Source organism: Zonotrichia leucophrys, chromosome 3 (assembly GCF_028769735.1).
Source record: "Zonotrichia leucophrys gambelii isolate GWCS_2022_RI chromosome 3, RI_Zleu_2.0, whole genome shotgun sequence".
Classification (NCBI taxonomy): Eukaryota; Metazoa; Chordata; class Aves; order Passeriformes; family Passerellidae; genus Zonotrichia; species Zonotrichia leucophrys.
In genome coordinates, this window is record NC_088172.1 from 5048381 (window position 1) to 5073728 (window position 25348).

Genomic DNA, 25348 nt, shown 5'->3' on the forward strand with positions numbered 1-25348 from the left:
AGTCCTATGCACTCCTCTTCAGGAACAAGCACCCTTCCTTAGCAATTCTAATGCTGCTGTGTCAGTCAATGTCAGTATACTTGAAATCCCCCATGAACAGTGTTTTAGCCCTTTTTCACTAGCTTTTCTTATCTGCCTTGCTTCCTGATGTGCTTTTTTTATTCTGCCCTCAAGGTTTACAGCAGTTTGCTGTGATTTTACTTTATCCATTTTTATTTTTATTTAAATCCAAATGGACTCGGCTAAGGAAGTCAACGGGTGGGTGTAATTCTTGGTTCAGACATTTATGCTGTCCTTTGATCATATCATCATCTAGCAGCATCTCTTATTAAATCTAACTTTCTGTGATATATTAAAATAGCATTTACCCAGGTCTTTCTCTCTCACACAGTTCTGCTGCTTTGTCATTCATATAACATGGCTAGACATAGAATACAACTTTTTTCTTTAGCAATTTCTATCTGCTAAACATTTTTCTTGGATCCTTTTATAATACCTTCAGGCTTCTTGTATTTTATATGTGCATGCACAGATATCCATCCATTTAAAAGTCAGTTGCTTCTACCACACACTCTTTCATAAAAACCTTGGGGCTAGTAATAATGCTTTCTGAAATAACTCAATTTATCAATCTATCTGCTGCTCCCTCAGTGAATTTAATTGTTGTTCCCTGCTACTCACTTGTCTAGGTAATATAGCTATGTTCTGCACATATAGAACAGTATGCTAAATAAGCCCAAAGATAAAGCTGGGGAAATTATTTGAAAACCTGAAGGCTAGTGTCAAAACAACTGACTCACATTTTTGCAACATCAATGGCAAATTTTAGTTTATTGATTATTTTATTTTATTTTATTTTTTCTTAGATATTTGAACTGGGTAGCAATACATATTCTTTAAATTACTGTCAATGAAAAATGATGAACTATTTTGGCTACTAGGTTATAAAAGCAATTGAAGAAGGCTATCGTTTGCCAGCACCCATGGATTGCCCAGCAGGACTGCACCAGCTGATGCTGGATTGTTGGCAGAAGGAACGCGGTGAAAGGCCAAAGTTTGAGCAGATAGTTGGCATTCTGGACAAAATGATTAGAAATCCAAACAGCTTGAAAACCCCCCTGGGAACCTGTAGCAGGTAAGAAAAGCTTTAGTGTGTGTTCTTATCAGTGCACATGGCTGGGCTCTGGATGTTCTGCTTGGTGGCTGGTTCCAGTTCACACTTATTTATTTCATCTATCTTTCAGTTCTTCCTTCTTTCTGTCCCCTGTTCTTCTCCTCCCTCATTTGCCCTTCTTTTTTACCATGCTAAACAAGCCAAAAAAGGACTTTCTTAGAAAAAAAAAAACAAACCAAAATAAATATCGCAGAACTAACACATTTCTCAGTAAACTACTGCCTGCTCATCTTTCTGCACTCTCACCACTAGTCTTTGTTTTCCTTGTTTCTTAAAATTATGAAGTCTGGAGGGCAAGGATCATTGCCTACTGTATGTTTATATGATGCATCCCTTGCCCTAGGAACTGCTACAGTAGAAATAGTAATTAACAATACTCATGCTTGGCCAGTGTACCTTGACATGCTACACTCTAGATTTTTATCTTTCATTTTCTGGCTTTAACTTCTTTCAGTGATTGCATCTCATTGTATTTCATGATGTAGTTTTTAATGGCTTCTTCATAAATTTCAGGTGAATTATCTAATCATGGTAATCTTTTGATCTGCTAGCTAGACCACTGTACTAGGGAATCAGCTGGCCTGTGTTCTGCTCCTGATTCTTCTACTGACTGATTTGCTGTGTGACCTTAAGCCTTTGTGTCTCTGCTCTTCCCTTGTCTTTGTTTTGTCCCATCCAATTGAAAAATGGGAGTAGCTGCTACTATATTTTCTAAGATGCGTAAAAGAATACCATCTTTATTTTACTCAGCAACATAGAGACAGCTGCTGTCATGCTAGGTAATAAGGTTGATTTTCTGTTGGTAACAGTAGTCCATTAGGCTGATTTTGCTCACTCTGACCTTTCATCTTTTATGTGAATAAGCTTAGGAAGTACATATTGTGAGCCACAGCGCAGTCAAGAGCTATTCACAGAATAATCTAAACTGTGTATAAAGGCCTATTACTTTCTACTCTCGACATTTTTAATACCCAAAACTTATTTGACTCTCACCTTGCTAAATACTCCCTGATGTTTTACTCTCTTTGGAAACAACTTACTTTCCTTTTTCCTTCTCCATAGACCAATTAGCCCTCTTCTGGACCAGAACACTCCCGATTTTACCACTTTCTGCTCCGTAGGCGAATGGTTACAAGCTATTAAGATGGAAAGATATAAGGATAATTTCACAGCAGCAGGCTACAACTCTCTTGAATCAGTTGCCAGGATGACTATTGAGTAAGTTAGTACTGGGCATGTTTAACTTGCATTTAGGGAATTTCTAGGTACAACAATACGCAATGTTCAACTCCAAAACTTTACCTTGAGTACAAACATTGTACTTGGGGGTCAAATCAGCCATTTTAGCAGCTGATGATGTTGTATTAGAATATCTCATAATAGGGCAAATACCCTGCTACCTCTGTGTGGCATCCCATTTTTCCCTGCCTTTCAGACCAATTGAAATAACACAAAGGGACTAGAATTTGAGGGAGAATGTGGCCCCTTCCAAAGTATGCATGTATAGGAAAATAACCATTTTGCCTCCACCACCTAATTGGTACTTTTTTCCCCGATGTGCTCTGGGAAGATGTGGAATTTTCTTCTAATTGGCTGGGGGCTGTCTGTGTCCTGCAAGACAGGGCTTTGCATCAGGATAAGTCTGTAGAAGCAAAACAATTTTCTGAAGGCAAACACGGCCTGTATCAGTACTGTCATCTTAAAACAGGTCTTCTTGGCACCCTGCAAAAAACGTTCTTGTCCTGGTGGTTGCCAAACACATGTAATTCCTTTTAGAGAGCGGTGGGTTTCTAAAAAAGTTTCTAAGCCAATATTCTCAAGAGTTCAACCCTATTCTTATCTACTTGGTGTCACCAGGGGTCTCAGCCTATAGCTTGGGAACTGTTGTCAGAGTCCACAAGCTTCTAGCATTAGTAGGGGCGGAGTTCAAACTGCTGCTCCTCATTCATTTGCATGATGGGTATGTGTCAATATGCAAAGGCATCTAGGCATCTCTTTAGGAAACAGACTATGATCCCCAAAATCTTCTATTTATGCATCACTTTGTCCTGAAAACCACCTGAAGTATTTTACAAGAGAAGTGTCTTTGTCTTCGGGTGTCCTTAACAGACACACCGTAAGATGATCAGATAAGATCATGTAAAACATGCTGACCTCCTTCTCAGATGTGGAGAGCCACACAGTGCAATTGCATGACACCTGTCATGTAATTGCACTCGTGGTTGAACAGTGCCTGTATGAAGTTCCCAGTACTGAGCTGAGGTTACAGCGCAGCTTCCGTGTAGTTCAGAACCCCGTAGTCCAAACCGCTGCATAGCTTTGACTCACAGTTGAATACCATACAATAGCAGTCTAAGTTGAAAAATTAACAATGTACGCATTTATCTTCCCCAGGGATGTGATGAGTTTAGGGATCACGTTGGTTGGTCATCAAAAGAAAATCATGAGCAGCATTCAGACTATGAGAGCACAAATGCTACATTTACACGGCACTGGCATCCAAGTGTGATAGACATTTCTCCCTTATGAGGGAGGTGACAGACTGAGAGAACAGCACTGGCCTTCAGTATATATGAAGTGCTGCTAGAAGACACTTGATTTCCTGGGTCCTTCCTGCAGTGAATAGAAGAGCTACAAGAAGCACCTACAGACTTGAACTCCTAAGTGCCACCAGAATTTATGAAAAGGGAATTAGGATCCACCAGTGGTGGCAAGGAAAACAGCAGTGACAATAAACAAAGTACTACCTGAATAAACATACAAACACCTTGAGCTCTCTAACCTCCTTTTTATCTAATAGACTTTTTAAATGTACATAAAAATTTAAAAAAGAATATATTTGTCAGATAAAATCATGATATTATTGTTGAATTCAACAAAATATTTTCCTTAAATCTGTGATTTCTGAATCTTTTTTTAATCATTTGTGTTTATTCTTCATAAAGACTTTCTTTTAGTATGATGTTTATATCTTTGGACCTTTTTAGTGCTAATTCAATGACACATTACTACACTGGGTACCTCTGAATTTGAGTTCCTAGAGATTTAAGAAGCATGACCAAGCAATGTATATCTATCTGAACTTTGGTATCCCTTTGTGCCATTTCCTTTTGTTAAGTCAACACCGTATTGACATGGCTAGCTAATTGGCAGGGAGTCAGGAAAATGCAAGTTGCCAAGAGCTCTGATATTTTTTAAAGAATTTTTTAAGGTTATACATATGCTATCTTTTAAAAGAAAATAAAAGAGAAAAAAAAAAGTAAGAAAAAGAAAAGCAATAATGACCCCTAAGTAGTTCTAGGCACTTTTAGCAAATCGTTTGCAAGATGATTTTAATGGACTAGAATTAAACTGAGATACGTTCTAAGATGTAGATCGACAGCTGTAAACCTGCTGAGACACAGCAATGGACAAGTGATTGTAGGAGTGTCTCAGAGCATGGGTGCAGTTCTCCAGTGTTACCTAAACCATTTAATCTGAGCACATCACATTTTTTTTCAGTACTCTGCATTAGCAAATCTAAGAGAAATAGCTGGTGTATATTTTCTGTGAGTTTAAGCTGTATGCAGTCCAGCTGTCAGAATAAGGACATAGCTTTTATATGAGAACTGTAGAGCATGAGACAAGGGGCAGTTCAGAATTTTCAATTTTTTTACAAGCTTTTGCTGCTCTGACGAACACGCGTGTGCGTGGTCACACAGACACAACGGTCATTCATTAGGAACAGAGATGCAAAGGTAGTTGCTCAATGGAATATCTTTTTACACCATTTACTTATATATTAATTTTGTTTGATTAAAATATTTAATTATCATAAGCAATAATGAACAGAGTCTTTACAGATATTGCAAGAATGTACATGAACCAGAGAGAAATGCTTTAAAAAAAAATCTGAAAATTGTGAACTACCCCAGCAATGAAATGCTGTACTTCCAAAGAGAATTGGGCTGCTTCTATTGATTTTGATAGAGAAAGATCCCAGGGATCAGTCATAAATTGGTCTGGTTTGATAATGTGGGCATCCACACAAAAAAAATAAAAAACAAAAGAAAAACCTTGTAAATGTTCCTTTGTAAAACTTGTAAATTTTATTTATACTGTCTTGTTTTGTACACACATTTATGTGTAGTGAGCTCTGAATACATTGAAAATGCACTATATTTTTCTATTTTACTTGCAGAGCATCACAAACAAACATGTATATTCAGTGCTACATAATGTGTTTTCCCACATTTAGGACCAAAGATAGTTATCAAAAACTTAAATGCATCCTTTCCCCTCCCTTCCTTTTTTCTCCCCCTTTTTAGATCACTGTACAGTGTTATATTTGTCATTTTATTTATTTGTTTCACTAGAAAAATCAGTTTGGTTATACTAATTTTTTGTCCCCACCCACCTTTGTTGAAGAAAATCTGTAAAAAGCTTTTAACTAGCATAATCCCGATACATAGACACTTCCATTTGTAATCTTTGTAATAGACTGTAAATATATTTTTGGAACTATAATGCAACGTGCATAAGGGTTATTTTTCAGTGTCCATATATGATTGTTTATACAATTCACAGCACTTTACAGTCATGCTGAGAAGCCTAATTTATTGCCTGGATTTGGGCAGAGTAAGAAAAAATGGTGACTATTCTTATTTCGTATTAGATTGTCATTCAGTCGTAACGGAGTTATTTTCACGTATGCAGCTCAAGCTGGTTTTTTAACTATTAAAATTAATTTTCTAAAAAATATGTAGGAATAAGACGCAGAGTAGACTGCATGCCCAATATTGGAATTAGTGCACGCAAGCACTCGGCCAAGGCACTTCAAGTAGCCATTAGAACAAAATTTTAAAATACACAATTAATAAACATCCATTTTGTGTTATAACAAATGCTAAGTGCCTCACTACTGTGGTGAGCATCTGTGGGCAGCTGGGCAGGGTGCTTGACAGTGTTGTTGCTGCTTTAGGCACCCAGCTAGGAATTCAGGAGTCTTTAAGTTCAGACACCTGCTTCCTTATAAATCTCGGCTACTGTTTCTAAGGGCTTGGTCATCAAAGGTGCGATGCAGCAATGCTGGTATTGCTGAGAATCTACAAACCCTAAATGCAAAAGAATTGAGGCCAGGCTTCACCTTTAGGACTTGTTCAATATTCTGAAGCACAGAGGCCTCAAAGCATGTGTGGTGATTTGGGCTCACGCATGTACAAGTGAGGGCCCTAATGGTATTTCTTCCTTAATTTTCCTGGTTTGATTTAAGCCATCTTCTTTGAATAGTAAATATATTTTAGCATTCATCTATATACCTTGACTGCCTTAATGTTGCCACAGATTTTTACACATTTGAAAGTGGTAGAGTAGACCCAGAAAGCACAATCGCGATCAACCGCAATCAATCAGATAACTTATCTACATGTTCAGATCATTACTGCAATTTAGAGCACATGCATGTAAATGGATTTGTAACTGGTAGAGCAGCAAAATATTGACATCAGTTGCAGTTCCCCAGGTTTCAGAAAACACAGTCCAGGGTAGGAAAAAAAGTGCCAGAGAAAGTTGATGCTCATGGAAGGAACTGAAGAATAAGTTGGGTTGAGGGGAGAATGAAAGGCTATATGATGAAAGAAAAGAAAAATTCAGTTCTGGCTTTATTTCAAAGAATTTGGACATTGTGCATTGCTAATGACAGATTATGAGGCTGTCAGTGATACTCATATTCCTTGACTTTATTTATCTGCAAGCATCTAGAAGAGAGATGCCTTAAAAAAAGCAGGATGGATCTCCCTCTGGAAATGCTTATCTCCATTAGAGGGAAGGTAGAGGGAAGACAGATGATTAGCTAAAATTAGGCATCTAATATCTATATAGTTAAAGTAAGGTAAAGTGATTCCTACCCTATCTGTCCTTGGCTGCTGCAGTTTTCCTTGAAAGCCGAGTGTCATAGAAAGGCAGCTCCTCCACCACTGGTATATCCCAGAATGTATTTAAACTGGGCTTTATTACAGAGAGAGGTGATTTTTTATTATTATTATTATTATTATTATTCAGAGACTTGTAACAGGCCATCTAAATGCTTTTTGTATGTGGATATCAATTCTTGAAAATTTTTGTGATTGTTCTGAGGAAGACCCGCCTAGTAAATTACAGTTATTTAATATTTTAAATAATCAGAAATATTTGCTGACATACTGCTTTAGTCCAGAGGTTATGTGATCAGATATGATAGTTGCTGTTTGCAAAACCATGTTTATCTAAAGCCTTGTCATGTAAAATCTCCAGGAGGCAAAGATGCTTAAATGTATCTCAAATTGAATGTTGCCCTTAATATCTCAATAATTGAGCTCTGTCTGTATTATTTTCAATTTAAAATGAGGTTTTTTATATTTGTTTAAGCTTGAATTATCTGGCAGCCACTGAGGGAGTTTGAAAAAGTGATTTTAAATTAAATTTGTTTTTTTCCACTAATAGTAATATACGATGAATAGTTTCCACTGTTTTGAATGTTACAAATCTATTGCTTTAATGTGGGGGATGAACGGGGTTTATTTTTGTTTTGTTGTTGGTATTTTTTTACATTTATTGGTTAGTAGTTGAAATAAAAAAATAATAATTTGTCCTTAACTTTCTAAGTAATTCATATTTAGCAATTTTGAGAGTGATTTAAATTCCGTGACTTTTGGGTTACTGCTGGGAGGGTGAGCATGTCACTACAGCCATAATGCCAGGTGATACAGAAACACCCTGCCACACGGGCAGGTTCAGCCAACATTCTGTTGCCCAGTAATGACATGAACCAGTCCACTGGCTGTGTGAAAGGACTGAAGGGCAGCTCAGCCAAAAAATGGCCATTTCACCTTTTAAAGCTATGTTTGTGACATGTTAGAGCTAAAACATCCTTAATTCATTGCTTCCCTGCATGTGGTTTAAAACTGGTGTGCTCATGATATGCATTTGATCTTTGGTGGATTTTGTTTGTTGGTTGGGCTGTTTCTCTTACTTGTTTTATTTTAAACAAGTGACATTTGAGGTTATCATGGAAGAGAACAAATCCCGTACAGAATGAAAAGTGCTGTTTTAGAAAAGTGTAATACGAATTCTTGCCCAAGAGCCATTCTGGCAGCAGGTGCTGCAGGGGTATTCAGAGAGTTGGTGCTATGATTTGCTGAGCACCTATCGCAACAGGTTTTCTCCATCTTCAGGACCTGTTAGGATTGTACTTCTGATCAATTAACTGATATATGGAAACAGGTGAATTTTTTCCCCACTAACTTGTAGTGGACCTACATCTGGTAGATTTGAGATTTCTGAGACTACTCAAAAGCCTTAGCCAAAAACAAGTTTCTAGTAAAACAAGAAATCCTGGGCTGCAGCCTATGTTTTTTCTTGTAATCCCTTAAGGGCTTTAAATGTAGCCAACAATTACTTTTAAACAGAGATCTTTACTGTTTGAATAGTGCAGCCGTCTATTTACTAGGAAATAGGCAGTTCTGCAATTAAAGTTCCTGCAAAAATGGATTGGGGAGGGAATGCAATGGTTTAGGGGAAAAAAGAAGGAAAAACCTCATCTAACAAGTGGACTGTGAAACCCAAACTATAACAGGGCTCCCTATTTTTGTAACACATTCCATACAAGGATTTGAAAAATATAAATGATTAAACCACAGGCGTACAAATTGCAGTATCCTGATGAAAGAGTTGTGGCAGAATGCAAGCTAATTTTGTGAGAGTTTTTCCTCTGGATTTGTTTTTATGAGACTTTCAAGTTACAGTAATTGACACATGCATTTAGAGCCAAATCTGTTGGGACAAAACAAAATGGATAAAATTTGCATGTCTATAATATCCATGAAATTCTCAGAGCACTTTCAGGGTGGGCAAGGGGTAGGCAGTTTGAAAGCGAAAGGAGTGATGTGTATACCCTGTAGGTTACATCCAACAAGATTATGAAAGGTTAGAAATTATGGATGAAAACTCTCGGTTTGGTACATGGTGAGAAGTCAGAAGATGGGAGGGAGTGGGAAGAGAGCTGTGAAGTCATTCAGTGTCTAAGTTGTAGGTTCCACAGGACATTCCTGGCAGGGGAGTTAAGGAGTGTGAAGATTTTTTAAGTAAAGAGATACTGTTAATATAATATACCTAATAATGTAGTGTAGAGTGGTTTCAGTACTCTGATTTTTCCTCAGGCCAGATTGGAATTTGTCAAAGAGACTAAATTGAGACAGATGGGAAAGCAACTGGTAATACACAACTCATTCAAGCAGACTTGAAATCGAGACATGAAAGGAGATTTTTACAATAAAAGCCTGAAAATAGGACATGAACTGTGATGGTATTTACTCTCAGATGATTTTAGAGTAGCTCTCTTTAAGTCTCGTATAATGATAGCAGATTTTAGCACTTATACCATACAAATTGGGTGAAATTAATGTCTAATTAAAGTGACCAAAAAAGAAGCACAAGTTAAAAAATAACTGATGTCTTGATAGACTATGAAAAAAGATGTGATACAGCCAGGCAAAACTTGTGTAGCCAGCCAAATGAATCTTGGACAAAACAAGACATAATGCCTGGTGCCAGAAGAGCTAAATCAGGAATAGAAAATCTATTCACCCATAGACCAAGGCTTCTGCTTGGTTATTTAATTGAACCAAATAACCAATTGTAGAGCTGTGCTGCTAATAATAATTAATAATAAAAAAACTACAACTTAGAGGTTCTCTGATGAATCATTACATGGCTAACACTGAAAAACACACACAGTGCTATGAGCCATAGCTGTGCCCAAAGACTTATGTGTGCTACTGGTATTAGAGTTCCATGACTCTGAGTATGTCATTTATAAACTGGAGACATTATAGCCCCAAGCCCATAACTAAAGCCTTCCCTTTTTTGTGCCAAAACAAAACAGAAGAAATGATGAGAGTCTGTAGGATTGAGCAAGTGCAATAGGAATTATCTTGTTATTATATTACCCAGAGATGTAGAGTCTCTCTCACAAGACATTCAAGAACCCTCTGGATGCAATCCTGTTCTGTGTGCTCCACGATGACCCTGCTTGAGCAGTGAGGTTGGACAACATGCCCCAATGCGGTCCCTTCCAACCTGACCCATTCTGTGATTTTATGATTACTTCCTTAGAATTATGAAGAAAACCATTAATTTACATTAAGGAACAAACTTCCTGATCCAAAGATACTGTCTCACTGAGAAGAAAAACCATCCATTATTTTTACTGAAACATTCAAACCTGGCTTGCAAGAGTCTAGACTTAATGATAGATAGATAGATAGATAGATAGATAGATAGATAGATAGATAGATAGATAGATAGATAGATAGAATGTATCCACATTGATCCCTCTCATTTCATGTCTGTAGAAACATTACTCAGGCAATTTCTTGACTGTTGTTCAACCTGTGTTACTATGCCAACTTCCACTGGCTTCCTGAAGAGCTGTATGTCCATTTTGACATGTCTGCTGGAAAATGTTTTCATTTCCTTTTCTCAGGGACAAAGAGCCTCTGCCAAGAACACATGTGTAACTTAACAGAAAGATGGTGCAGGAATCTCAGATTTGTTCTCTCCAGCATGTTCTTTTCAGTCATAGTCATAAATTAAATGTGTTATTCCCCTGATTTCTTGCATAGTACATTGCATGAGAAATCTGATTTGCCTCGAAGAAATTTAGTAAAATCACCCAGATACCTCCTGAAGACCCCTCAGAAATGGCATTTTTTAAGAGATTGGGTGATTAGGATTTTGTTCAGAAAGTGAGAGTTGCTGAGCTCTTGCCCTCAGGCCATTTCATTCCAGGTCTGTCTCCTGATTTGTTTACTGCAGGAGCCCATAAATCATCCCTTATATTAATCTATACAAAATAGCAGCATCTCCTTTTCTACTAGACAATATTTGTACCCTCATAGGCTGCTGGAGAAAAAGACAGGGTTAGATTAAAATCCAAGCCAATATGCCTACCTGAAGAAATTGGGCCAGCAAGGCACTGAGAGGTATTCCTAATGAGGATTCTCCTTTAATATTACTGGGCCTTAACCACTTAGTGCTGTGGAAAAATGATTCATTGCTGTTGTGGAGGGAAAAGCTGCTCTTTACTACAGAGGTTCCCTACACTTCAGTTCATCCACTGCCAATAGCAGGAATGGAGGCAGGGAAGGAGAATAAAAAATAGCTTTCAGGCATTTCTTTGTAGTGCTCTTTTCAAGAGAAATAATTGTCTCAATGCCTACATTACCTAAATTTGTGCAAGAGGCAAATCCTCTTTTATGACTTTTACTTGCTGGCAAAAGCATCCCAATTAGGCAGTGTGCTCTTTGTTCAAAGTCTCAGCCACAAGCTGCCTGCTATCCCATGAAACTGCTTTCCTAACAGCAGGATGACTGCCAGGCAGTACCTTTCTTGCAGTAGTTACTTGAGTGTCCCAACACCAAATTCCCTCTGCAGTTGTCCATGTTTGTTACCTTGTGCAGAGCTGCCTTTGAGGGATATTTTCTCAGCCATGAGGTAGGAAGCTATTTGTAGCACTATGCTCTACTTCAGTTTCTCCCCAGCTGGCATCAGTCATTAACACTTACCTAGCAGCACCCATGCTTCCCTGCAGGGTAAGCAGAAGATGATCCTGAGGAAGGAATATTTACTACCCAGCACCAACAAAAGCAATGTCTGTCTACAACCAACAATGAGTCAGGGACACAACTCCTAAGTGCAGAAGTCGTTTGTGTTGGTCAAAACAAATCAAAACAAACAAGAAAAAGAAGTGTGTTTACAGTGGGGAGAATTGTTGTATGCAGAAGAGCAGAATGTCAGGCTTACATGGAATGCCCAGTTAACACCAGTATTACAAGCTAATGGAATGTATTTAAAATAGTGTCAAAATCTTTCTGTTGGCAGTGCAATCTAAGGGGGAGCTGAATGGCAGAAAAAGAAAAACAAACCTTGTGAAGGGATTATGTCAGGGAACCAGGAGAAAAGAGTTACCTTTTGTGATTTTACACTCCTCACAATGAATGGGGGGAAAGTCTCTTCACATTCATTTGTACTATTATAAACATTTCTTATGGATTTCATGACATTAATATAGCTGGATTGTTGAAAATCATATGAAAACTAATGCTTGACCTGTGTCATCTGCTTCTGAATTATTTGCTGAAAAAGCAAGAAGGTATACCTTAGAAATATTGCCTGCTTTCAGTACAACAAAGTATCTTAATAATTATTGAAAAGGGAAGAAAAATCCGTATAAAGTAAGCCTTTGAAGTAGCTAATACCATTTTTACACCTGTATATTTTGAATAGGATTGTGCAAAGCTGTTTTTTATTATATTATTTTATAATATTTTATTATATTATTTTATAAATATTATTTTATTTAATTTTTTAAAATATCAGATGCTGTCAAGTTATTTGAATTTAAGATTACATGTATATATTAAATACATATTAAGAATGCATATATATATATAATATATACAGACACATACAGAATATACACACACACACACACACACACATACATATATATAAAGATGCCAGATATCTTAGCAAAGACTTATGTATGTGTAAATGTGTCATTGAACCATTGCAGCATACTTTTGCAAAACAATATATTGTATTTGGCAGTGCTTAGACGTAAGTTCTTTTATGTTGTTGCTCTTATTTTCAATTTAAAGCACCTTTTGGTGACAGAAGTCCTTGTTAGCTAAAGTCAGTGAGAATTAGTAAGCAGATGAATATGATGTAAATTGGTAGAAGCTGTTTGCTGCAAGTAGGAATCTATCTCACAGAGATGACATCCAGCTGTTACTGGGCTCACTCTCTCTCCTTTTTTAGCATAAATGCCAGAACAAGACAACAGATTGACTCCCCTCATGCTTGTTGATAGCTGAATCATGGCTGTCCATGGTTCAGAATGTTGATGGACAGACATGTAATACCTATCTGGCATCCTTATGGATAAGACTCACCTTATTTTCCTGTGATTTGATGAATGGCCTACTTTTCTGGAACTTGTGGAAATGTTACATATCTCTTGGGTGAGAAAGGCATAGAAAGACTCAGATTGACTCTACACTGCTGTGCTGTGGGAAGGTATTACAAGAAGGCAAACATGATATTTGCAATCTCTAAAAAGGGTTGGTGTGGGAAAGGAGAGACTTATATATTGATATTCATATGTTACCAGACACTTTGAGCTGCAGCTGCTTGCCTGGGAAAAGGTTGGTTAAGATAAGCCTAGTCCAAAATTACCTCTGAAGTTATTTCCTGTACTGTACCATCCCTTCCCGTCCTGATGCACCTTTCCTTTTCAGAAATCCCCTCCTTCTTCCTCAGAAAATCTTGTTTATGACACTTCTGTGGGAATGAGTGGACGGTTTTGCTGAGTAAAATGCAGATTTTTCTTGGAAGACCTTGAGTGGCCTTCTTTTCCCAGAAGAGCTAGTATCTCAGTCTGCAGGCACCACACTTTGCCATATCATTCTGACACTGCTCAACTATTAGATAAAGTGCATGTGATCTCTTTGATCCTTCTTTACATGTATCTCCTGTTGAAAGGATGAATTTAGAGATCTAATTTCAGAGAAGGTTAGAGGCTGTGAATCCCTGATTTAGTGTTGGGATACATGATAGCTTACCCAGGGCACTCGGAGAGCTCGCTCTCATGGGGTTTCCTTTATGTGGAAGTCACAGTGTGGGTGGTAACTTTTTTCTCTCATTATTGATTTTGGATATGGCCTTGGTGCATACCAGAGACTGGATAAATAAGTGCTAAATCCAACCATACAGATGGAGCAACCAAGAACTGAAGCCCTGTCCTCACTTTAGAGGCTTTATCACTGTCTTTGGCCTTTAGTTTCTCCAACCTGTTTTGGGTTTCCATCTCTTTCCAGGGAGATAGACTGTCTAATTCAAATCTGGAATGATATGGGACAGCATGGCAGCTAGAAACGAGCCGTTATGATATGGAGTAGCTGGGTCCTAGTGATGCAAGGAAATTATCTCATTCATTTGCCATGTGTTGCACAGGGATCCTCATCTCCGTTTGTTGATGTTTCATTCTTGTTTTATTCATGCTGTTATTGCACCTGGGCTCTGCTCTGGTGAAACTGGTACTTGGGCAGTGAGAACTACTGGCAGCCCGGAGTAAAGCTGGGCCACAGTCCAGGGTGGGCCTGTACCCTATTTCATCAATCTCTTGATCTAGAGAGCTTTGTTTTGGTGCTACCGAAGAAACATCAGGTGAGAGAGCGCCAATAAAAATATAACTTGAGGTTTTAAATACCTATGCATTGAAGTGACATTTTTGACTACCATTTACGATTAGCTTTGAATAAATTCACATGTCAATCATTTTTACTAATTCAAAGGCTTACTTGTCTTCAAAATAGTAAAAAGACCTATCAGAGTAAAAAAGTTCTTCCGTTTTGAAAAGATTTCTCCTCAGAGTGCCTTTTTGATGAATTCTTTTCTCATGCATTCCATGCATTACTAGGGCTTCAAAGGGCAGGTGCAAAAAAGACTAATAGGAACGAGGTTTAGCTTAGTTAATACCTTCCCTTAATGTAAAATTAGTCCCTAGGACACTTCACTAGAGACAGAAGAAAACTTTCTGTCCCTCCATCAGATTGCTTTCTCTAGCTCTTCTTTTTGTTTGTTAAGCCTCAGATATTATGGCTATTAATAATATCAGATCCTCTTCTCAGTTTATCATAAAACATCTTGCTCCCATTTTTTTCCACTTTGGTGACAGAGATGTATGTCATGCAATGATGTGTTAATATCACTCTTCTCTTGAATGAGTCTCTTCCCTTTGATTCACACTGTTAAATAATATAATCCATGTGCTGGAATGACAGATACTACTTTGGAAGCAGCTATAAGTATATTGGTTGGTATAGCAGGGGGACATTCCTCTGCAAGTTTATTTTTCTTTAGTATTAGTGTTACATTGACTTGTCTTAGTGTCTATAACAAATTGCTTTTCTCCCAGGAATTTTCAAATAATTTAGTTAAGAGATTTCTAGCCGTATGTAAAATAATTTACATGCAGTCGTGGCCTACATCCATTAGTGCTAAAGCTATATTGTTTAGAGATTTCATATGACTAGTCTGTCACTAAATGTTCAGTAAAATCCACTTCTTATTCTTTCCCTTTTTTTTTTTTCAGATCTGGGTTTGTTTTGTTGGGGCTTTTTAAGCAGCACAAGTAACATAAACATTGTCTTCAGGTGCCAAGTATCATATAATGACTGAGATGAGTCAGTTAAAATGTTTTATAAGATTGTTCAGCCATACCAAGAGCTTCTGGTAACACTGGGCTAAGGGAGAGTCTACTTTTATTAGTTTACATGCTAGAATCTATCTACCTTGTGTATGCTTTTTTAATTAAGCAGAGTTAAATTGAACACACTCATTCCACCCTTGTCCTGCTTCTTTGTTTCAAACAGTTATTAACATCTCTCCTGGTACTTGATTTTTTACCCTAGTCCCCATCTGAAAAACTGCCCCTCATTCATTAATTTCCTTTGTTTCCAATACTGAAATTATCAATTATAACCCTGTGGCTCATTGAGATCCAACGTGAAACACAACTACATTTCCTTCATGTTAGAGGTGTTTGCTTGAGAATTTTTGAGTTTATTGATGTTTACCTACCCAGTCAATGAGAATTTTTGTCAAATAGTGGTGTATACATGGCAATGAAAATGATAGTGTAATTTGCCTCTATTACTTCCTGATATCAGGATTCTGCTGCACTGCAAATTTCATATCTGTTGTTATTATTTGTTTGACAGAATCAAAAACATGCCAGGTGCTTTGCAAAACAGAGAACAAGAAAAATCCCTTTCCAGAAGAGATGGCAGCCTGAATAGAAATGGCATAATGGCAGGAGACAAAGGAAGCAGAAAGGGGAAGCAAAACAAGAGTTATAACCATAAGATCATGAGATTGGTTTGGAGGCACAGTGAACGCTATGAGGCATTTTTTTAAAGCCCATAAGGACTGTAGTTGGGATTAGAGAATGGAAATGTAGAAAAGAAGCATGGAAAGGAATGGAGAAGAAGGGAGGAACAGACTGGCAACAGGAGGAAGAGTAAACAGAGGTGTATGGGAGAGGCCAGAACACACATCTGACAAACTGAGGATTATGACTAATGACAAGGATGAAAGACCACATCTGAAGAGCATGATGATTTCAGGAGGATGGCGAAGCAGGACATGGCGATGCTGCTAGGGAGAGAAGAGCCAGCAAAGCTGCCCTGGAAGCCTGCCCTGGAAGCTCCTCACGCTAACATAACCCTGCTTCCCCATCTTCTTTCTAGCTCCCCTCTTATACATAAAATATGTATATAGAAGAGCAAAGGAGAAGGAGAAGCAGCTAAATAAACTTTTCCAAAGATCCTGCTGGGGAAGAAGTTTAAACTGGGATGATACAGATTTACTCCTACTGATACTCCTTGTGGATAGCAAGAGGCAGAGGGCATTCTGTTAGTCATACTCCTGCAGATGAATCTATGTGAGTCTTTGCCTCTGCTTACAAACAGGCCTTGTTGAGAAATATTCAGCGAAATTATAATACTCCAGCCAATCCGGGACATTTTAAAATGTCCTTCCATTCTAGAACAGAAAGAAATTATACCACTCACAGTGAAATGGAAACAGGAAAGAAGAACATTTTAACATTTTTTTTTTTAATGCTGAAAATAATCATTTCAGTATTACAGAAAAATATAAGGGGATTTTGCTCATTGTGGAAAAAAATACATATTATACCTTTTCATTAAATTTCTGATAAAATTGGAAATTATTTTAATTATTTAGGACTGGTTTTTCTGTTGTGGATTTTTTTTTAGAAAATTGGTAATTTTAGAAGGAAACAGGAAAATTGCCATGTTCAGCCTGTCAGGCATCTTAAAATACCCTGATTTCCAAGGTAAGAATTCTTCAGGAGTAAGAAAGCTGAAAAGTGGCCAGTCTAATCTCTTCCTCACTTCCTTCTCCTCTGCTTCTGTGATCAGACATGTCTAATGATTGGTCTGCAAAGAGCAAAGCCAGTTTCTATGTCTCCCTGAGAAAAGGCATTTTGCCAACTACTTTAAGAATTTTTAACTGGATCTAGTTACAGGAAGTCACTTTTTTGCTGCAGACTATGTGTCCACAAATCCTCCTCAAAGCTCTTCCATTTTGCCTGGAAAGGTTTATCAGAAAGCATGCTGGAAAGGCTCAGATCTTTCCCTCTTCAGTGAAACTGTTTCTGAATGTAGTTATAGCTTAGCAGATGTACTGGTATGACAGTTGAGAGACTACTGCTGTTAATGAAGTATTCTATTACTTGGCATATATAGGCACTTTTCACTTGGTACTTCTGACTGCAAAGTATTGATGTTTAGGCTATTACAAGTACTTGCGCATTATGTTTTTTCGGTAAGTTTTAGAGGACAGAACTGGGTAAATTTTTCTTCTCCTTCAGGGTAACACAGCTTTTCATGAGTCATTCATCTTAAATGTATACCAGAGTGATATCAAGTTGTTTGTTGTGACACCTTATCAATATGACGCCCATTTTTAGTTTCTTCTAGCAGTGGAATGATTTGTCTCATGGAGACAATGTCCTTGTTTGAGAATGGTGACTCTGGACAAGATTAAAATAATTTGTTTGAGTGAGGAGGAGGCAACTGAAAGTCATAGCTGAAATATTACCAAAAATCCTTAACTGGTTGGATTTGTCCATCATTTGCTTAAAGATTTTGGTAAATGGTGCTTTATTGGGTTCCCAAATGCCAGCAATGGCCAAGCACTTTCTTTTAATTTTCTTCAATTTGGACTTTGCTTAAGTTAATTAAGCTTTTGTCATCTCAGGGTACCATTTTAGCAATGAGGTTTACAAGACCTTCTCTGTCAGTGTAAAAACTTTGGCTGCTTAAGAACATATGGGGTATAGAGAGTAAACTCAATGCTCAGCAGTGCTTGAAGAGTGATTCCCACCTCAGTAATTTCTCTCCAAAGTCATCAAAATAATACTGGATTTAAATCCTATAGTCACGGTGTCAATTTACCAAAATCTTCTCTGCCTAAATAATTCTTCAATTAAATGTAGCTCAAAGCTTTATTACAATCCATCTATCATTAAAAAATGGGATTGCAAAGTAGTGTCGTAATATCACCCCATAATACAGATTTTTTGCATATCATTTTTACATATTTGAAGGAACTCCATTAACTCAGTTGTATACAACTTTTTGCAATAAGAGGCACAACATAAAGCAATATCAAAACACAGGTAATATTTCTACTAATTTTATTTAGCCAAGCTCCAGAGTTTGCATAATTTTGCCACTGCTTCTGGCATGATAGCAGATGTGAAGGTTATCCATACCTGCCTAACTTTTGGTGCTGAGAGAGGATTCAGCTGTGTGGCACCTTACCACCCTCTGATACCAAAAAAAACCCAAAAAAAGGAATACCACTGGGAAATGTGGCATAGCCTCTGGGGAATGCAGTTTGACCTACCTTCTGGGTTCAGACACTGAACTGGATGCATGATTTGGGAAGGGATTTAATATCAGCTACCTCAGTAGCCACAAGGTGTTACAGGAAAAAGATTGAAAACAAACCAAACTACTCTAATGTATCCTGAGACTGAAGGACAGCATGGTTATTTTGCTGATATATTAATTTCTAACCTCGCCTATACTTCTCCTCACAATCTTTCCCTGATATTGTCTGTCAGTTCTTTCAAGAAGACACTTGGTTGTGCATAAAGTAGGAATAGCTGCACTGACTCGAGCCCACGCAGCCCTGTGTGCCTGGCTGTGTGCCTTGCTGGGGGTACAGTCTTGCTTTAAGGCCTCCACTGATCCCTGCAGATCAGGGAAACCTTCAGCTGTTCACTTCCAGACATCTCCAGGGCTCTATATCCAATATGTACAGTTCAAATACTTCCCAAATCAGGGCAGTGCACTATGATGAGTAGTCTGAATTTGTCCTATATTCTGTGAATTTACTTCTTTCTTCTGTCAGTCTTCTCACTCTGTCGTGCCCTTCTTTCTCCTGAAGCAGAATGACCAGGGCTGCATGAATAATTCAAAATAAGAGTGTATGATGTATTTATACAGTGATATAGCGATACAGTGTATTTATACTGTGATATATATATATATATATATATGTTTTCTATTTTGTTTACCGTTTCTTTCTTAATCATCCAAATATCCTGTTTCACATTTTTACTTGATACTGGGTGCTTGACTTGATGTTTTCAGAGAGATGTCTGATGTTAATTCCTTATTTTTTTCTTCTCAAGCAATAGTTAATTCGTAGTCCCTGCCTGTGTGTGTAGAGTTAGACTTATTTACCCCTTGTTCAGTTCTTTCTGTTTTATCAGATTTCATCACTCCTTCATGGCCAAGGGCATTGAAAATTGTGAAATCATTTTGCAGTTCTTTCCAGGCAGTTCCTTACTGATTTAAATTACAAAAAGCATTTTGTATCAAACTTTCTCATCTGACAGTTCTTAGATATCACATTTCCCTTTACTACTAATAAAAGTACTTTTGCTTAAATCCTTTGTTTTATTTCATGCTTCAGTCCAGGAATCTTTGCAAACACTTAAGTACCCAAATGCTATAATTCACTTCTATGTTTTTAAGGCTGGGGGAGGGAGGACTTCAAACTATTGTCATTTGTGTTTTATTAACTGGAAACCTTAAAAGTAGATTTTAGACCTTCTTATTGCCTCCTGGTTCTGACAGAGTGGTTATACAACCTTCAGAGTGAAAAATTGCTAAGGGCTAGATGCATAAACTGCATCTAGGAATGCCTTTAGCCTCTTAGATCTCCTTTCTCCTTGCAAAAGCTGTAAGCCCAGATTAGTTGCATCCCTCTACACTAAAAAGAGAAAACCTGGGTGTTAAGCAACAACCTCCACCAACTCTTTCATACTGAGCAGGGAACAGTCTGGGTGAACAGAAGAAACACCCAGATGGGCTAAATTAAACCGGAGAGTGGTGTACTGATATTGGTATATTTTTCAATACTGCCTTGCTCATGGGACTGTAAGGTGCTGTGAGGTGAGACTTTCCAGCATCTCTCCCACAGCAGCTGTTGTTCATCCCACTCTTTCCTGCAGTGAGCTCTAGGACCAAACTACAATGCTGAGGTCACGATCCTTCTTTTTGTCTAGCACAGTGAATGTCGAACTTTCAGGGTTAGGCAACAACTGAGTAGACTTTGGGGAACTACCCTGTCAGCATGGTAGTATTTCAAAGCTGTATTTAGCCACTTCTGTTCAAGTGCAAGTCTAAGCTGGAGTTTAAGTTACAACACCAGTGAAAGCAGAGACAAGAATTTGAATCCCAGCTTTGCAGACCTGTTAAACTTGCTTGTGAGAAAGGACTGACTTTATATAACCCATATATAACCTTCACTCAAATGGCACTCTTGCAGTCCTCCAAAACCTATGCTTGGTCTACACAAGTGTTGTGCCATGACCCATGTTACCATGTGAATACTGACAGTATGTAAATGTAGACAGGTGAGTAGACCCTATGAGTTATTAGTATTCATAACATACCAAAAATCTTAGATAGTGGGAAAAAGGAATGAGCGACATAAGTGAACCATGACTGACATTTAGTGTTTCTCAAGCTGAGTTGTATGCTGAATATTTGAGAGAAAGAACTGAGAGCATATTTATTTATTTTTTATTTAATATTTTAGAAACATCTCCACTTGCCAATATTTAAAAAAACTACAAAAAACCCAAACCAAACAACAACAACAACAACAAAAAATCAAACAAAAAAGCCCACACCACAGTTATGTACTGTGCTTATTTTTCTGTAGTTATAAAAGTAATTCTATCAAAACATATAGCTATACTAATCTGGCCAGTGACAAAATGAACCAGCTACCAGAGGAGGTTTGGGATGACAAATTTCCATCTGTTCCATTACATCTTATGTGCCTGTAAATCCTTGTCTGAAACAGTAGAATTTGAGAACTAATAAGCCAAAAATTAAGACTCTGCAAACTATCAAATCAATCTGCCCTGTGATTTTTTTAAAAAGAACAAGCTCTGAATGACTGCTATCTTTATCTCTGTCATCTATATCTATGCATCTACATTAATACAAGCTTCTGTCATCTATATCTGTGTATCAATATTAATACAGGCTAGTTCACACATTTGTAATTATTTCCTTTCTCAGTTTGTTAGATTTATCTGTTGGCACAGTCCCTCCAGTGCTTCAGCTTTTTTTTGTTTTGCTGATATTAACATTAATGGGTTCTACTTTTTAATTGATAGTTATTACTTGAGTAAGGATGTCAGGTAGCAATAAAATAAAAGACAATGAACAGAATAAAAGACAATGAACAGAAACTTGGGAAAATTCATAACAAATCCCAGGTCAGCCTGTCCTTCCTGGTGTGTACTGGGCAGGCACAATGCTTTTTGTATATAATGCCAAAATGGCACAGAATTGTGTTTTTATGCACTGACACCAAATACCAGTAAAGCTCTTTCGAGGCCTCATAGACTTAGAGACATGAAGGAACTTGTAGAAGCCTGTGTTTTTAAACTTGTCCAAAAACATCTAAATGATAATTTTGTGCCAGTTCTGATATTTTATGTTCACACCAGATCCTATAAAAATTCCCCTTCCTTGTTCACAGCCCATGTCACCAGCCCTTTCTAGCTCTTTTCTTTCTATGTAGTATATGATTGAAGACTTCATTGGTTGTTGGTTGCAGGTTTACTCATGAAAAATATCTTTTTAGTTGTGTTTTGACTGTAAACTACATTTACATTATTGTTTCAATCTTTTTTTTTTCTATTCCAAACCCCAGATTAAGGAAGTAATAAATGATGGATTGATTATTCAGAAAAAAAAAATCTCTTCTAATTCTCTTAAAGAAAAACATTTCCTATAACATACCTTTTCTCTAAGGTTTCCAACAGTTTGGAATTATGGGACTCTAACTTTTTTGAAAGTACTGATTTCCAAACCTCTGAAATACCATTTTCCTCAATTTATTACAAACTAAAGAAATATAAAGGGCATCTTTAAAAGGAAAAGGAAAAGCCTTAGTTACTGAATTTTCTTTGACATTTTAGGACCTTGATTTATGTTATGCTCGAGTTCTCTCTTTCATCTAAATGCATATATATATGTTTGCACTCTCACACAAAAGAATCATAGAATGAGAATAATTTAGTTTGAAAAAGGGTTAGATTGAGTCTATCCCTTAACCTAGTACTGCCGAGTCCACCACTAGATTATGTCCTTAAGCACCACATCAACACAACTTTTAATGCCTCCAGGGACAATGATTCCTCCACTTCCCTTTTCAAATGCTTGAGAACCTTTTCCATGAAGAAATTTTTTCCAGTACCCAAAATAAACCTCCTCTGGCACAACTAGAAGGCGTTTCATCTTGTCCTACCAGTTGCTACCCAGGAGTAGAGACCAGCCTCCTATCACTACCACCTTTCTTCAGGTATTGTAGAGAACAATAAGGTCCCGCTGAGCTTCCTTTTCCCCAGGCTAAACAACAGCCGCTCCCTCAGCTGCTCCTCATTAGAATTGTTCTCTCCACTCTTGACCAGTGTTGTTGCCTTAGTCTGGGTTCACTTCAGCTCCTCAATGTACTTGTGGTCAGGCACACAGAACTGGACATGGTACTCAATGTGTCACCTCACAAGGGACAGGGGCAGGGGGACAATCACTGCTGGCCACACGACTTTTGATAAAAGCCAGGATGCCATTGGCCTTCTTGGTCACCTGGGCACATGTCTGGCTCATGATCAGCTGGCTGTTGACCCTCCTGTCCTTTTCTGCTGGGTGCATCGCCTGACACTCTGCCCCAGCCTGTAGTGCTGCATGGGTTTGTTGTGACTGAAATGCAGGACCCAGAACTTTGTCTTGCTGAACCTCAGAGAGCTGGCCTTGCCCAATTGATCCACTCTGTCCAGATCCCTCTGTAGATCCTTCCTACCCTCCATCAGATCAACAATCCTGCCCATCCTTGTGTGATTTTCAAAGTGACTGATGGTACACTCAGTTTCCTCATGGAGATCATTGGTAAAGATTAAACAGAACTGGCCCCAACACTGAACCCCAGGGAATGTCACTAGTAACTATCTGCCAATGGAATTTGACTCCATTCACCACCACTTTCTGGGCCAGCCATCCAGGCAAGGTTTACACTGCAAACACCTTCCACACCAGGAGCAGCCAGTTGCCCCAAGAGAATCCTGTGGGAAATTGTGTCAAAGGCCTTGCTAAAGACCCAGTAGATACCATCCACAGCCTTTTCCTCACCCACTAAACTGCTCACCCTGTCATAGAAGGCAATCAGCTGCTCAAGGTAGACCTGCCTTTCCTAAATCCCTGCTGGCTGGGCCTGATCTACATGGTTTTCTTGCACATGCCATGTGATCTCACTCAAGTTGATCTGCTTCAAGACCTTCCCCAGTGCTGAGGTCAGCCCTTCTTGTAGATGGGTGTCCCATTTGTTAATCTGCAGTCATTTGGGACTCCCCTGCCGAGCCAGGAGTGTTGAAAAATGATGGAAAATGGCTTAGTGAACTCTTCTAGTATCTCCCCTGTACCCTCAGGGTGAATCCCATGCAGGCCTTGTAACCCTTGTGCTTACCAAGTAATGTAACAGGACACTGAAAATTTCCCCATGTATTATGGGGGCTTAATTCTGCTCCCCATCCCTTTCTTTCAGCTCAGAGGACTAATTACCCACCAGTGTCTTAAAAATTGCTCTTATTATTAAAGACTGAGGCAGTACCTCTCACTCTTCCTCATCCTTTGTTACCATATTCCCCCTTGCATCCATTAAAGGATTGAAATTCGGTACAGCCTCCTTTTTGTTGCTGGTATGTTTATAGATACATTTTATATTATCTTTTATGTCAGTAGCCAGATTAAGTTCTAGTTGGGCTTCAGCCCTTCAAGTTTTCCTCCCGCATAATCTCATGACATCCTTGTAGTCTTCCTGAATGGCCTACCCCTTCATCTAAAGGTCTTAAACTCTCTTTCTTCCCTGACTTCCACGCAAAGCTCTCTATTAAGCCAGGGTGGTCTTCCTTCTCACCCCCAAAACTTATGGCAGGTGGCAGCAGATTTCCCTGTCAAAGCGCATCCAGCTTTCCTGGATTTCTTTCTTCTTCAGGACTGCCTCCCAAGGGACTTTGTCAGCCAGGCTCCTAAGAAGGCCAAAGTCTGCCCTCCAGAAGGCCAAGCTTCTCTTCTCTTCTCTTACTTCTCCAAGAATTGCAAACTCTATTATTTCATGATGGCTGTGCCCAAGAAGCCTTCTGATCATCACATCACCCTAAAGTCCTTCTCTGCTCTCAAAAAACAGGTCCAACAGGACCCTTTTTGGGTCATTCCGATATTGTGCCAGGAAAATATCTTCCACACATTCCAGTAAACTTCTAGACCTTTCTCTCTCTTGTAATTTCACATATTTCCAGCAGATATCTGGTAAATTGGAGTCCCTCATGAGAACAAAAGCCATGTGAGACTTCTCTTACAGACTTCTGCTTGCAAATTATTTCATCCACCTCTCCATCCTAGCTGGGTGGTTTCTAAGAGATTCCTATGACATATTCCTTGTTGACCTTTCTTCCAATCCTCACTTGTAAAGTCTCAACCCTAACATCACCATCATTAAATTCTAGGCAATCAAACGTTCCCATTCTTGCCTATCCCTTCTGAAGAGTTTTTTATGCCATCCATTGCAGCACTCCAGATGTGTGGGTCTTCCCACCATATATCTGTGATAGAAATTATGTCACAGTTTTCCTGCTGCACCATGGTTCCAACTCCTGTTTGTTGCACACGCTGCATGCATTGAGGTAGATGAATAGCCAGGGAAGTCTCTCAACATTAATATTACAAATGAACTTTTAACCAGTGGACAGCCATTCTAATCAAAGCTGAAGTATCAAGGAAAACAAATTGAGATGGTCAGTTTGGAGGCAGGTTTTTCTAATAAATACAAGGAGTTGGTTATATGCATCATTAAATATTTCAGCTAAGAGAAAGTTCGAAAATGCATTGTTGTCAACCATAATTAATACCAATTTGGACAGGAATATTTCAAAGACTGCTGTAGTAGGTCTTGGTTGCTAGAGCCAGCAGAAATTTCCTT

The 25348-nt window shown here is 38.3% G+C and overlaps 1 protein-coding gene across 5 annotated transcripts in view; it reads left to right on the top strand.

Moving 5' to 3' along the window:
- Positions 1-19845, top strand: part of EPHA7 (EPH receptor A7) — a 165728-nt gene extending 145883 nt beyond the window's left edge. For 2 of the 5 annotated variants that reach the window (XM_064707273.1, XM_064707274.1), the window contains exons 15-17: positions 942-1135; positions 2237-2392; positions 15973-19845. In XM_064707273.1, coding sequence (XP_064563343.1) covers positions 942-1135; positions 2237-2392; positions 15973-16168 — 546 coding nt within the window. In that variant the 3' untranslated portion in view covers positions 16169-19845. Of the gene's footprint in view, positions 1-941; positions 1136-2236; positions 2393-3568; positions 7761-15972 lie in introns of those variants that run through there. The other 3 variants (XM_064707275.1, XM_064707276.1, XM_064707277.1) reach the window with 2 other exon arrangements.
- The last annotated feature ends 5503 nt before the right edge of the window (positions 19846-25348 follow it).